At 43.2% G+C, this 15,977-nt stretch overlaps 1 protein-coding gene across 1 annotated transcript in view; it reads right to left on the minus strand.

The window, feature by feature from the left end:
• Positions 1 to 15,977, minus strand: part of LOC117363950 (cytosolic phospholipase A2 delta-like) — a 79,702-nt gene that overhangs the window by 52,824 nt on the left and 10,901 nt on the right. The window contains exons 3-5 of the mRNA XM_033952568.1: positions 11,056 to 11,192; positions 9,283 to 9,414; positions 1,203 to 1,243 (exon numbers count right to left, since the gene is read on the minus strand). Coding sequence (XP_033808459.1) covers positions 1,203 to 1,243; positions 9,283 to 9,414; positions 11,056 to 11,192 — 310 coding nt within the window. The remainder of the gene's footprint in view (positions 1 to 1,202; positions 1,244 to 9,282; positions 9,415 to 11,055; positions 11,193 to 15,977) is intronic.

Here is a 15,977-nt window from a genome sequence, read left to right on the forward strand (position 1 = left end):
TGAGATCTATTTGCATGCACTACTTTCATTGTATGCTAATAGATCTTATGTATATTCATTGGGGAAATCCTGAAAACCTGACTGGATTGTGGCCCTCAAGGAGGGACTTTGACACCCCTGCATTATAGAATACAGTCACAAAGTACACACTGAAATTTTGGCATACTTGGTCAATAGCTGGTGTACACTGGTGTACCTAGACCAGACATGGGCAACTCCGGTCCTCGAGGGCCGGAATCCAATCGGGTTTTCAGGATTTCCCCAATGAATATGCATGACCAGTTGGATTCCGGCCCTTGAGGACCAGAGTTGCCCATGTCTGACCTAGACGCACCATGCAACATGTGCAGTTGATAGAATGTTGTAAGCTGTTTGCATTGTTTGGTGATAAGTCATGGCCCACCCATTGTCCACCCCTAAACTATTTTGGAGGATATTCGCAAAAACGCTATGGTCGGGTGCAGACCATAGCGTGCGGGTGCAGACCATAGTGTTTTTGTGAATATCCTCCAAAATAGTTTAGGTGCAATAATATAAGGAAGCACAGCCCCTGACAAAACAAACGTGAAATGGTTGGGGAGCTGTCAGGCACACAAGTTAAGTGCTTTCCTCTTTCTAGCACTTTATGCACTTAAAGCACTTTTACATTCATATTTATTGATAATTTTGCACAGCATAAGTCATTTTACCAAAGACCAATGATGAGTTTACCACCCCAGTAAGAGCACGAAAAATTGAATTTAGTAGTGCCTTGGGTAATTTGAGGTCTGGTAATTCAAATACAACTTGATTTGATTTTGTCCTCCGCTCTGTATGATCTTTTTTTTTGGACAAATTTGTGTTTTCTTCACATTTTGTTGTTCAGGAAGAGCAAAACCTTTTAGCTTCTGGTTCAAAGCTTGGAAACATGTGAGCAACCCTTACACTTGCCCTATCAATTCCTGTGTGGTGTTTGGTACCCGGGTTTAGCCCAGTGCTTGGGCATTCCCTTGCCAGTCTGGTTTTTAAGATACCCACAAGGAATATGCTCAGCTCGAACTCCATTTACTACACCAAAGTTCAATCAGTATCAAATGCCCATGGCTTCAGCTCAGTAGGCATGTCAATAAAGTATTAACTATTGCTCACAGTATTATTTCTTGATGAATATTCATCACCAGTTTTATTTTTTATCTATTGCTTTTTGCTGTTGCTATACTCACATCTTTGTCATCTTGAATTCCACGTCTAGCTCTTCTTCTCCCTGGAATTAGAAGACAGTGGTGGCAAATTCGTCTCCCAAATGTTTCACTAAGGGGTTCTTTTATTAAAGGATGGTAGACTCTGGGTTTAGTGCACTTTAACATGGGCTTTCCTGCGTGCTAAGTTCATATTCCACAAATTATTTATGGTCTGGATCTTGACTCAATCTCTGCAATCTTATGTTGCTTTTCAAGACGCCTCAGCCCCACCACTCCACCGCAGAAAGTTATATTCAAATCGCGGGAAGCTTCTGGTGGAACTTCATCATTGGCTGTCTTTGATTTGCCACAAATATTTTTTTTTAAACTTTTTAATTTTTCATTTTTTCTTAAATACTCTTATATATTAATAATAAATTTCTCAATTGCATTGGATTAGAAAGTGAAATCCTCCACGGATAATACTTATCTCAGCCAACCAAGGGAGCCAGACCCGACATGTTTCGCACGTATATCGTGCTTTTTCAAGGGTCTCCCGAAGATTGCAGAGATTGAGTCAAGATCCAGACCATAAATAATTTGTGAGTTATTATTTATCGATGTTGGCTGGATGAATTTATTTGCTAAGGCCAATACTAATAGAGGCTTTAAGTTCATATTCCATGCAGCACAATTTTTGCAGATCACATTAGCAGGAATTACCTGTATAAAGTTAACAGGGTGGAGCACTTGCCACGTCATATTTAGGAGGTGCTAAGTGCCACTGTGTTATTAACCAGCTAGTGTGCTAATGCAAATGCACTAACTGGTTAACAATTCCACATCTACTCTCTGTCCATGAAATGCCACATCTAAAATATATATATATATATATATTGTTTCCCATTATCTCTGCCATGCCCTCCCACCTCATTTAGTATCACATTAAGGTGAGTCCATTCCTCACAGTTAGGATCATAACGGTCATGATGTCAATCTGCTAATTTTTTCAGCTCCCCCCTTAGTTTTCACCGATTGTACAGTTCTTCTTTGTTGTTAACCACCTGGAACTTTATGGATGGGCGGTATACAAGAATAAATTTATTATTATTATTACTGTAACCCAATCATGAATGGCTGAACCATTGGATTATTTCCACTTGGCCGCTAGTTCACATTTAGCTGCCATTGAGCACATTCATTTAAGCCGCACTTGCCTAGAGTTACTAGACATCTGGGAGAACTTGGACATGTCCTCTTTTTCAAGGACTGTCCAGGTATCCAGATAGTTTTTTAAAAATGTGAGGGTGGCGGGGGTGTGTCCAGGTTTAGTCAGCTCTTCTGACTCCCCTACCTACCTCGTCCCTGAACCCTACTGCTGTAATTGAATCTTCAGGCAGCCAGCAGCAGCAATGAGGTAAGTTTGCTGCTGCTGGCCTGCCCCGGAAGTTGCCTCTCTGCAGCGACTTCCTGTTTCCGCATAGGTGGGACTGCAGAGAGGCAGCTTCCAGGGCAGGAGGTTGGAAAAATAGCATGAAAGGAGGGAAGGAAGGGGGCTGAAGAAACAGTATGGAGGGAGGAGAAGGGATGCCTGGAGAAGCATTATGGAAAGGAGAGAGTGCAGAAGGAAAGAGCATGGAGCAGGGTACTGCTGGATGGGAGGGGAGAGAGAGACAGAAACAGCAGGAGAGGAGGTTGGAAGGATATCGGGAACACCCACAGAGGGTTGAAATTGGGGATTGGAAGGAGAGATAGAAAGAAAGAAGCATTCACAGGAGAGGGGAATTGGAAGGAGAGAGAGAGAAGCACTCATAGGAGGGTTGGAGGAAGAAAGAGAGAGAGAGAGAAGCACTGAAATGGTACAGAGGATGGGAAGGGGGAGCAAGGAAATGGGTGGAGTGTGGGTAGGGCTGTGGGTGGAGTGTGGGCGGGGTCATGGGTGGAGTATAGGCAGGGATATGTATCCTCTTTTTTGTCTTCACAAATAAAGTAACCCTACACTTGCCACATTAGACCTACTGTATTCTGTTGCACAATCCAAGGAGGTGAGACTTAGAATCCAAAGGAAACGAAGATCCCAAACCTTTTTCCATACAGTGAATAACTAAGGTTCAAAAAGACTGGATTTTCCCAGAAGTCCACCATATATGATAAAAGGAGCCTTTCTCTTCTAAATATCGCCAACATACATTAGTAGCCAAAGTAGGAAACATAACCAACCTTTTATCCCGTCATCGTCCTCATCACACTCATCGCCCTCATCACCTCACATTTAGACTAGTGCAATTCGCTACTCTCAGGCCTTCCGCTTAGCCATCTCACTCCCCTCCAATCCGTTCAGAATTCAGTTGCACGACTCATATTCCGGGAAAGCCGCTTTACTCACATTACCCCTCTCCTTAAGTCACTTCATTGGTTTCCGATCTGTTTCTGAATACAATTCAGACTCCTCATACTGACCTACAAATGCACTCACTCAGCTGCCCCTCACTATCTCTCTTCACTTATCTCCCCCTATGATCCCCCCATGAGCTCCACTCAGCTAGTAAGTCCCTCCTATCTGTGCCCTTCTCTTCAACTGCCAACTCCAGACTCCATCCCTTCTGCCATATGCTTGGAACAAGCTGCCCGAATCCCTATGGCAGATTAGATTGTAAGCTCTTCCGAGCAGGGACCGTCTATAAATGTCAAAATGTACAGCGCTGCATACGCCTTTCAGCACTATATAAGTAATAAGTAGTAGTAATAGTGCTGTAAAGCTGCGCGAGCTAAATGCCGAACCGCCTATTCTATTCCTATGGGTGGCTTGGCATTTAGCTCATGCTGCTTATCAGTACAGCGTGATAAAAGAAGGGGATAGCCTTGAGTTTAACTGGTGTATAATACCAACAGGTAAGTACTTTATAGGCATTTTTATTATTACACATATAGATGGGGGGGGGTTACCTCATGAAATATCCTTTTCTATTCACTTTGTGTGAGTTCAGCTCCTACATCATCTTCCCAAAAAGTCATAAATTTATATTTTGTGAATTTCCTTCTACTAACTCTCAAAATATATTTAAAAGAAATAGGAATGCAAGCTAGGACTTAATACCTTTTAGTAAAAGGCCCCTAAATGAGTCCTAAAAATTCATTGATCTTTCCTACCACCTGCACATCAGAAGCCTCTATGTGACATGGCATATTTCCTGTTACCTAAGAGGAACCTTGAGGTAAGCACCATTCATCAGCCAATGTAGAGAGAGCTCTGCTTGGTGATTATATAAAGAGAATGAGTATGGTATTGTTTTAAGAGAAAGAAAAATGTTGGCTAAACGAACAGCAAATCCTGTAGGCAGCATCAGTGTCTCCCAAGCAGTGGCGTACCTAGGGTATGTGGCACCCGGGGCCCATCATTTTTTGACACCCCCCCATGTAAAAAAATATTTTTTGTAATAACCATGAAAAATAAATGGTCATAATAGAAACAGGCACTGAAAATTTTCTTTTATTGAACCTCATATATGTAACCATTAATCCAAACATAACATAAATTATGTCTGAATTGTCATGACATCAGAAGTACATATGGAGTAGTTGCAGGTGATGCTTGGGACAGTTCTGATTGTGTTAGTTCGGTTTTATGTGTTTTTTGAATAGAAGGGTTTTTATTTCTTTTTTGAAGGTTTTGTAGTTTGTGGTCGAGGTCAATAGGTTGTAGAGTTGGGGGTCGAGTGTTAGGAGATTGTCGAACAGTTTTTTTTCTTTTGACGATTTTGGTTGGAGGATGTGTGAATGGTGCGTGAGTTCTCCTATGTCTGGTTGAAGTGGATTTAATTATTTAGCTGAAGAAATTAGTAACCCCTCCCCCCCATTCCACACACATTAATTCTCTTCCATTTTTGTTCCCATTCTAAAAAACACTGATAAGTTCCCAGAAAAAAAATACATTATTTTTTCACGGAGAGAGTGGTGGATCATTGGAACAAGCTTCCAGTGCAGGTGATCGAGGCAAGCAGCGTACCAGACTTTAAGAACAAATGGGATGCCTATGTCGGATCCCTACGAAGGTTAAGTTAAGGAATTGGGTTATTAGGGCATAGATTAAAGGGGTGGGTCAGTAGGGTGGGCAGACTTGATGGGCTATAGCCCTTTTCTGCCATCATCTTTCTATGTTTCTATGTTTCTATGAGAACATAACATAAGAATAGCCTAACTGGGTCAGACCAATGGTCCATCATGCCCAGTAGCCCATTCTCATGGTAACCAATCCAGGTCACTAGTACCTGGTCAAAACCCAAAGAGTAGCAACATTCCATGCCACCGATCCAGGGCAAGCAGACACTTCCCCCATGTCTTAATAACAGACTATGGACTTTTCTTCCAGGAATTTGTCCAAACCTGTCTTAAAATCAGCAATGCTATCTGCTTTTACCATAATTTCTGGCCACTTCATTTTTAAGCTTAGATCTTTCCTTCCAAACAGAGATCTTGCTAGATGTCAAATACAGAAAGAACAAGGTAACTTCACAAGGACTTAGCTGTACAGGAAATGTGAATCTCCTCATACACCCACCATATAGTGCAAAAATGTGCAAAGGTCTGTTTTTTTCTTTCGATCACTACATAGCCTAATGCCACACAAGCAGCGCTGTTACAAACATATTCTGAAGGTCAATGCTAAGGTTAGCAAAGTTTCCTTCCTTGGACCACAAGGAGATACTGACAAACCATTGGAAGAGATCCCAAAACAATTACCCAGGCACAACACCCAAAGACCCACTCAGTGTGTGAACCAGTTGAGTGGAGTGGACTAACTGGGGGGTAGAAATGGGCCCGGAGTTTGCTCAGCAGAATTTCCCAGACCACCTCTTCCTCTCAACACATTGACACGCTGCCGCCACCACCACCACCACCATTAGGAACACCTCACCGGGTAGGCCAGCAATGCTTATAAACTTTATAAAACACATTATTATATTTCTTATAAAGCACATATTTTAACTGAACTCTCTGACATCCTCAGCCTTGCTATTCACAAAAATAGAAGGAAGAAAAGTTCCCGTTTCCTGCTGTCTCATGTCCCCGGCCTATACAATATTTTTCTTCTGCAGACCCTTCAAAAGTCTGACCAAATCCTCGTTTCACTTGCATTATAAAGTACTGAGGATGCCATCTCTCTCCAATCCCAGGTCCTAAAGTCTAAGACAGTAGCGCAAACTAGTGCTGCCCGATTCAAGAAAAAATAAAAAATTTCGATTCGATTCAGCCTATTGAATTGGTTTTTCGATTCAACTTTCCTGCCCAATTGAGTGTTTGTTTGTTTTTTCAAACAACCTGATGGGTTTATTTTATAGCTTTTTCACCCCCCTTTGGCTTCTCCTAACCACAGTGGCGCTGTGTTGTAAATAAAATAAAGAAACAAAAAGGACTTTTCCTCTCTGTTAAATCCTAGCTCACGTTTGCGGTCTAACACCAGCTCTGGCAGGATACACATTTCAAATCTGACATATTGTAATCACAAAACAGAAAATAAAATTAGTTTTTCTACCTTTTGTTGTCTGGTTATTTTTCAAATCTTGATGGTCCAAGGCTCTGGTTGTCTTCTGATAACTTGCTTGCCAGGGTCTCCTTCTTCCTTCTTTCTGCATGCTAACCATCCATCTGCCATCTCTGTCCTCCCCGTTTCCCTTCCCTCCCCAGGAGGTCTGGCATCTATCCTTTTTTCGTCTCCCTCCACAGATCCATCTTTTCTTAACTACCCTTTCATCCAGCATCTCTCCCTCCTTCCCCACCACCCCAGGATCCACCATCTCTCCCTTTTTTTTCCCAACTACCCTCCTATCCAGTATCTCTATACCCCCTCCACACCATCCCTTGTGTCCAACTTCTCTCCCTTTCTGTTCCTTCCCTCTCTAAAAACCATGGTCCATCATCTCTCTCCCTCTTCTCTATTTTCAGACCCATTATTTCTTCCCACCCAAAGTCCGTCATATGCGCGTCTCTTTGAACCCCCCCATTCCCTCCGTGTATTTCTATACCAGGGCCCCCCTCCCTGAAGGCCTGTCCCCCCCTTAAAGGTCTGCATCCCACCCCTGAAGGCCTGCAGCCCCCCTTGAAGGCCTGCACCCCCCCCTGAAGGTCTGCCTGCCTGCCTGTCCCCCCTCCCTTGAAGGCCTGCCTGCCTGCTCCCCTTGAAGGCCTATCCCCCCCTTGAAGGCCTGTCCCCCCCTTGAAGGCCTGTCCCTCCCTTGAAAGTCTGCCTGCCTGCCTGTCCCCCCCCTTGAAGGCCTGCCTGCCTGTCTCCCCTTTGAAGGCCTGCCTGTCCCCCCTCTTGAAGGCCTGCTTGCCTGCCTGTCTATCACCCCCCCCCCCTCCCCCTTGAAGGCCTGCCTGCCTGCCCGCCACACCCCGAAGGACCGCTCGCCCCCCTGGCCTCCCTGCACTACCTATGAAGCAGCCTGCAGCGGGATCGCGATGTCAGCGATCCTTGCGCTGCTTCGGAGCTGCTTCCTGAGCTGCAGTCCCGCCCCTCCTCTGACGTCAGAGGAGGGGGCGGGACCGTGGCGCAGGAAGCAGCGCCGAAGCAGCTCAGGGATCGCTGACATCGCGATCCCGCTGCGGGCTGCTTCATAGGTGGTGCAGGGAGGCCAGGGGGGCGAGCGGTCCTTCGGGGGTGGGGGGGACTGAACGGCAAGGCCGGGAGCACCCCCTCAGGGCTTGCACCCAGGGCGGACCGCCCCCCCGACCCCCCATTAGTACGCTACTGCTCCCAAGTCTGTGGATAGTGGCCCCAGATGGAAGTCACAGAATCATCTAATAGGGTCCTGGTGGAATTTTTAGGTCAAGCAAACAGCATCTTCTGCTGGACCAGTTTGGGGGATACACAGCCTGATGGGGCAGGGCTCGCTTAAATTAACCAATGAAGTAGCCAGGCTTGAGAGCAACAAAATCATAGCTAATCAGCAGCTTTCCAGTGCTATCAATAAGGATGCAGCTTACATTTGGACTCTTCCTGACAGGAAATAAGAATGATGTATGCTTCCCAGTGTCTTCTGTACAGCCTGCAGAAAGCCAGTGTCAAGGTCCTTCCCCACATGGGAGGTACAGACGTACATAGGCTAGAGGGGAATGGGATTAAGAGAAAAGATCGGCTGGAGGAGGAGCTATTAACAGAGATGCCAAGTTACCCAGTTCTAGGAGGAACAGTGTGGGACAGTCCTGGATTTCTTACCACCCTATCTTGGTGCATTATTGTACTTGCAGAACTGATTTTAAATGGGCTGGATCAGATACTACAAATCCCACATAGCTTTGAGATATGTTCAAAACCATGACTGACCAAAGACATTTCCAGACTGTAATTGGGTAACTTGGTAGTTCTGGTTTATGGGATGTTATTTTGCCAAGACTGACATCTGAGATCCTTTTTTTTCCATTAATAATACATTACATAATTTTCTTGTGGTGAGTAAAAGTTGCAAGTAATAACTGAGGCATTTTACATTGGGCAAAGTTATATTTGGAAGTTGATTAAGGCTGTCAACTGGATCCAGACTTGCAGGACTGGGTTTACCCCAGTTCATGCTGGGGCTTTTAGTCTTTCTTTTCATATGGACTACAATAGGAAGGCAGAACTACAAGTACCTGCATGCACTGGGGTAAACCCAAGACTGCATCAACCCTGTCCTGCAAATATGGATCCAGTTGGCAGCCTTAAAGTTAATTTGTATTATTTTGCTCATTTCTTTTTATTCCAGAAATTTGGAGAAAGGTTTTGGTGATCATCTGGGGTCATGTGAATTTTCAAGTGCTAAATGGGGTCACACCAACAAAATGTTTGAGAATCCCTACCTTCAGTGTTGCTGGAAAGTTCTCTGTGTGCGCAATGCTTAGTCTGTACAGGTTGGACCTGTTCCTATGTGTTGCACCACAGTTATTATAGGATTTAGGCAGGAGACAGATTTTGGCAGCTGTCAGAGAAACCACGTTTGAAATCATTGTAATTTTGGCTCAAGCAGTACATTGGGAATTGTAATATAATGTCAGGAGGGCCCACAAAGAAACGTGGGCCAAAAAGGAAGAGCAGATACAGTGAGAAGTAATCTTTCCAGGCTTCATTTCCCATTTCAGTGCTCACCTCTGGATTCAGGGCAAAGGTCATGGAAGTACCGTGATTAGGTTTAAGTTGAGCCACATCAAAAACAACAGTGAAGAGATGATCATCTGGCGTACTTGCATCTTCATCGTGCATGGACAGCTCCAGGATGTTCTGAGATTTAAAGAACCAAAAAATATAATTGTGATACCACAATCCAAAGTCAAAATGCAAAACCAAAAGTGGATCTTATTAATTGCCAAAAGATCTTAAAAGAGTAAAAATTGAAATGTTATCTAATAAATCAGCCCCAAGAGTTTTGGGAGGAAAGATCTCAGATAGGTTGCTAATAAATTCAAGTCAGCTAGAATAGCTGTTCAACCAAGGCAACCGTATTCTAATCATTGATCTTCCACCAACCTCCTTAAAGCTTATAAATGTGCAAACTGCAACTACTGTATATCATTTGGGTGTGCAAAAATGCAAATCTTCAACTATGCAAAAATTAATCATATAAATAATTTTTTTAAAAGTTTTTGTTCATATACTTGTTTTTTTTTTAAGTTCAAATGTTTTTATTATATTTCATCCATGTAAAAAACATTATAATCATTGTCAGCTATCAAGGCCACATTTCTTATATAAGTAATTCAAAGACCACTTATCTTATATAGGTGATTCTAAAGAAACAGGACTGACTTTGTTCTAAATGGGGGTTTTTTTTTTGCTTGTCTTATGATTCTGTTGTCCAGCTGAATCAACTAATTAAGAGCCTAATTCATTAAGGCCTTTTCCCATAGAACAGAATGAGTGAAAAATGTTACTTCACCCCCCACTCCAGAAATTCAGTCAGTGGAGGTCTGCATATTTAAAGGTGCTGACCACCACCAGCTGAATCTGACTCATTCAATGCCGGCCTAATCCAGGCACCAGCACTGAATATCCAGGCATGGCCAGCCTCCAGAAGTTATCCAGGTACAGGCCTATAATCAGAATGGTACCTGGATAAGTTCTTTTTGCTGTCCTAACTTCATCCATGTGCCTACCCAGTTAGTGGACTGAATATTGCTGATAACCAGGCAAATCCTGGTGTCATCCTGACTCCACCCTGGACCATCCTAGGAGCACCCTGGCATTAAGGCCCAAATTTTCAATAGTGCGCCGTAAGTTCGGTGATGGTAGACGCTCTACAACCATCTGACTTAATTGGTTTTAATTGGCTTAATCAGCGCACTAATTGGTTGTGCTGATTAAAAACCAATTAAACTGCAATTTTAAAAAAATGGAGGCACCAAAAGGCCACCGATATCCCATCCGCAGAGGCGTTTTACGATGTCTAACACCATTGTAGGCACGGTTAATGCTGGAAGTGGTGTTAGGCATCATAAAGCACCTCTGTGGATGTGATTCTCGTGGCAGATAGGTGCCAGAAATGTAGGCCAAGGTTTTAAAGGCCTACATTTCTGGCGCCTCTCTTTCACTTAGCCATGATTCTTTAAATGGTGCCATTGCGTGATTGACACGCGATTGTCAGACATTTTTAAGCTGGCTGCCAATATTGCCAACATTGTTAGGTGAGTTATTACATTCCAAATCAAAAAGAAAAATAGTTGTATGATTCCACCAATGTTTTTGGCTATAAGTGGTGTTCTGTGCAAGGTACCCTATTGCTCTCTTGTAGATCTAAAGGAATCACACCATTGCTTTCTTGAACTGTACCAGCTGCTCCATGCAGGTTACCCTCATGTGTTCTAGGAAGCACAACGCAGTCAGATCACTGTTATTTTGGGGTGAGAGAAGACATTCACATCTTACCTTGACCTGATTCTGGATCTTAAAGTGAAAGGTCTCGTCCCAGACAGGTTGTCTGGAATTCCAGATAGTCTTGGTCCGTTTTTTTTCAAAGGACGCAGTTGGCAGCCAGAGAGATACATAGCAATCAGATTTAGTTACTGAAAAACAATATCCACCACAAGAAAAATGAAATATGCAAAGTGCACCCAAATTACTTCTTTTACTACTGCTGTAAAATTAGTATACATCAAGAACCCTATGTATCATGTATACTATCTCCCAAATTCTATAAAAAGCGCTAAACATTGCAAGCGCAATTTTGGTCACGTACCCAAATTGCACATACAATTTAATTGAATAACAAGGTAATTAACACCAATAATTGGCTTCTTAACAAACTTATTGGTACTAATTAAAATCAATTACATGTTACATGTGTAAATTTAGGTGCGGCATCCACACTTACATTTTACACATGAGTCAAAAAAGAGGGTGTGAAAATGGGCAGGATATGGGCAGATCAGGGCATTACTTTCAATTATATGCATACACTTCTCCCTCCCTATTCGCGGTTTCAGCGATTGCAGTTTTGACTATTTGCAATTTTTTTGCAAGGCCCTCTCCCTAGAGAATCATTCAGAGGCAGCCCGCATCGACCAGAACCGATCCCAGGATTTGAATCAGGGTGAGGCGGAGGAGGAGGGGGGCGATCGGAGGAGGAGGAGGTGATTGGAGGAGGAGGAGTTGATCGGAGGCAACTTCATGCACCGACCTTACCTGGTGGTCTAGCAGTGGCGTGGGGCAGGAGCGATCTTCCTACACTCCTGCCCCGTGTAGAGCTGTGCTGTGCACCCATGCTGTGAGTTTCCGTGGTCTCCCGTTGTAGTCTTGTGAGACCACAGAGACCTCCCAGGAAAGGGCGGCAGCAAAAAGGGCAAACAGAATGCTAGGAATGATAAAGAAGGGGATCACGAACAGATCAGAGAAGGTTATCATGCCGCTGTACCGGGCCCTCACCTGGAGTACTGCGTCCAGCACTGGTCGCCGTACATGAAGAAGGACACAGTACTACTCGAAAGGGTCCAGAAAAGAGCGACTAAGATGGTTAAGGGGCTGGAGGAGCTGCCGTACAGCGAAAGATTAGAGAAACTGGGCCTCTTCTCCCTCAAACAGAGGAGATTGAGAGGGGACATGATCGAAACATTCAAGGTACTGAAGGGGATAGACTTAGTAGATAAGGACAGGTCGTTCACCCTCTCCAAGGCAGGAAGAACGAGAGGGCACTCTCTACAGTTGAAAGGGGATAGATTCTGTACCAACTTAAGGAAGTTCTTCTTCACCCAGAGAGTGGTAGAAAGCTGGAACGCTCTTCCAGAGGCTGTTATAGGGGAAAACACTCTCCAAGGATTCAAGACAAAGTTAGACAAGTTTCTGCTGAACAAGAACGTGTGCTGGTAGGGCTAGTCTCAGTTAGGGTGCTGGTCTTAGACCAGAGGGCCTCCACGTGAGCGGACTGCTGGGCATGATGGACCACTGGTCTGATTCAGCAGCGGCAATTCTTATGTTCTTATGTTCTGCACAGGGCAGGAGTGTAGGAAGATTTCTCCTGCCCTGCATGTCCGCTAGACCACCAGGTAAGGTCTGGGGGTGGGTCAGAGTCGGCCCAAAAGTTATTCGCAAATTTTCCTTATTCACGGGCTGGCTCTGCCCCAAACCCCCGCGAATACAGAGGGAGGAGTGTAATTAGAGACTATGGGCATCCGCACCTAAATTTAACTCACCATGGCGTGTGGTTGCTTCTTTTTACAAGATACATTCACAGCTCTATATTATGATTAGAGACGCATTTCTATGTTCATTGTCATAGGATGTCTCAGATTGTTGCACACTTCTGATACAGGCAGGTATACCAAAACACAGCCCAAGTCAAGTCCTGACTATCAATTTGTGCGAGTTTGAATAATTAAAGAGTTGTATTTATTGTCGCACCCAGTCCAATTATTTCAGTTGGTCATCTTTACTGTTATGTTTTGTGTACAAAATGCACCTGACATTTATTAAGAGCTTTCATGTCTTATATAGGTGTGGAAAATTACACATGCAATAGAATGCAATACAATAATAACACTTATATTCCACTAGTCACCTTGCATTCATTGTGGAAGACAACACACGATAGCTAGTCATCACTAGGAATTATAATATAAAATCAATATAAAATTTAAGGACGCCTATTATAGTCAATAATAAAGACAAACTAACTGTGGGGTCCTTTTACCAAGGCGCAGTAGCGGTTTAACGCGCGGAATACCACGCATTAAACTGCCTGCCGCGCTAGTACCTAAAGCCTCCATTGACGAGGTGTTAGGATTTTAGGCTGCCGCGGGGGTTAGCGCGTGATGAAATGTCCGATGCGCTAATCCCTGTAGTGTGCCTTGATAAAAGGAGCCCTAAGGCGCACTAACCGATTTAGCGCACACTAAATACTAAGGCACCCATTATATCCTATGGGTGCGTTAGCATTTAGCACATGCTAAATCAATTAGCGTGCACTAAATCGGTTAGCGCGCCTTAGTAAAAAAAAAAAAAAACCCTGTTAGAGGAATCTAAGTATTTCCAAAATAGAATAGTTTTCAATTTATAACAAACAGTCATATAATCATGGCAAAGTCTAATATTAAGTGGAAGATTCTTACTATTTGGTACTATAGTAAGTGTTCAAATATCTTTGCATATGTCTTCCCTCTAGGATAAGAGAAGTGAAATCTACCATGAAGACCCAATGGAGGTGACAACAAATGAAACATATAGGGGTCCTTTTACAAAGTTGCGGTAGAAAGTGGCCTTAGCACATCCTTATATGGATGTTTCTTATGTGCTAATGCCATTCGTTCTACAGCCAGGAAATGACTGATTTTCTGAATTAATGACCATGCATTAAATGTTGCCATTGTTAAGAGAACATTAACAAGAATTAATGTGTAAGCCCTTACCTGCCACTTATTTTGAAAGTGGTAAGGGTTCACTTGCTAATCTCGCCTTAATCAGTTAGCATGCAGCAACATAGCTGAACTAACTGTTTCACGCCGTCACATAAGAACATAAGAAATGCCTGCATCGGATTAGACCTTGGGTCCATCTAGTCCGGCGATCCGCACACGCGGAGGCCCAGCCAGGCCTATCCTGGCGAATATCTTAGTTATTCGTATCCCTCAATGTGGCTTTCAAGAAGATGTGCATCCAACTTGCCCTTAAAACCTTGAATGGTGGTTTCCTCCACAACCTCTTCCAGGAGAGCGTTCCAGGCGTTCACCACTCTCTGTGTGAAGCAGAACTTTCTGACATTTGTCCTGGCCCTGTCCCCCCACAGCTTCAGTCCATGACCTCTTGTCTGAGTCACCTTTGACATTGTGAATAAAGTTGTTCCCTGCTCTATTTTGTCGAGTCCTTTCAATATTTTAAAAGTCTCTATCAGATCCCCTCGCAGTCTCCTCTTCTCGAGAGTGAATAATCCTAGTTTTCTGAGACGATCCTTGTAGCTCAAGTTCTCCATACCTTTTACAAGCTTTGTCGCTCGCCTCTGCACCCTCTCCAGTAGTATTATATCCTTTATTAGGTAGGGAGACCAATGTTGGACAGAGTATTCCAAGTGTGGTCTTACCATTGCTCTGTAAAGCGGCATTATGACATCCTCAGATCTACTCGTGATCCACTCTCTGCTCCCCATACACTCCCATTCTGGGAAAAAATTCCTGAAAATTATTTAGTATGTGGTTTGCACATTCAGAATTTACCATGGGATGCCTTAGCGTATCCTGTAGTAATCCTTTTTAAGCTGCATGAAGCACACACTAGGGCTTGCCCCAGCATAGTAAAAGGAGCCCATAGTATGGTGATTGAGCATGTAATATTTTAAAGATCATAGTACAATGCTTAAAAGTCATCTGGGCATGTAAGCCAATGTAGAGATCAGTAAATTAGTGAAGGACTATTTGTTTCCTCAAGCTTTTCACTGAGGTGAAAAAAAAGCTGTTTCCAGGATGAGATAGGTAGGGGAGCTAAGGATTTGTTCTCATGGGTGTCTACATTTTCAAATTGTGGAATTATTCAATAGCTCTTCCATAATATCTTGTACAAAAATGTTGAAAAGAATTGACCCAAGCACTGATTCCTATGGTACATTACTTGTAACACCTTTTTTCTCAAAGAGAACTCAGTTTACCACTACTGTTTGTCACCTCTCACATGACTAATTTCTAACCCAATCAACCTATATAAAACCATGGATGAGTGGGAAGGAGGGGGATGTTATATTTGGATTTGTTTATTAATTACATGTATGTACTGTTGTATGATTTATTGAATACATCGGAATTAGGGAGAGTGGGACGGGGTGAAAATGGTTTCTCATATGTAAGTACGGTTTCTGATTGATGTAAGTACGGTTTTTCAAATTACTGGTATGTATTCCTATATGCACTGTTTTTAGATTGAAAAATTAATAAAGATATAAAAAAAATAAAAAATAAAACCATGCCAAAAGCCTAGTAGAAATCTAAGTACCCTAAGTGTAGCGCTGTCCCCTGATCCAGCTCTCTGATCACCTAGACATAGAAATTGATTGAATTCTTAAGTGGGGGAGTGGCCTAGTTAGAGCAGCTGGCTCTACACCCTGAGGTTGTGAATTTGATTCCCATTGCAGCTCCTTATGATCCTGGACAAATTGCTTAACACTTTTACTGCCCCAGGTACAAAATGAGTACGGTACCTGTCTATAATATTTAAGCCACTTTGAATGTAACCACAGAAAAAGCAGTATATGAAGTTCAGTCCCTTTTACTCATATGATAAGACCTACCTCTAATAAAACCATGCTGCTTCCACTGGATTCCAGAAACTGTACTATTCTCTGCATAAGCAGCAATTTCATGAATTTCCTCACC

Source organism: Geotrypetes seraphini, chromosome 7, assembly GCF_902459505.1.
Source record: "Geotrypetes seraphini chromosome 7, aGeoSer1.1, whole genome shotgun sequence".
NCBI classification, from domain to species: Eukaryota; Metazoa; Chordata; class Amphibia; order Gymnophiona; family Dermophiidae; genus Geotrypetes; species Geotrypetes seraphini.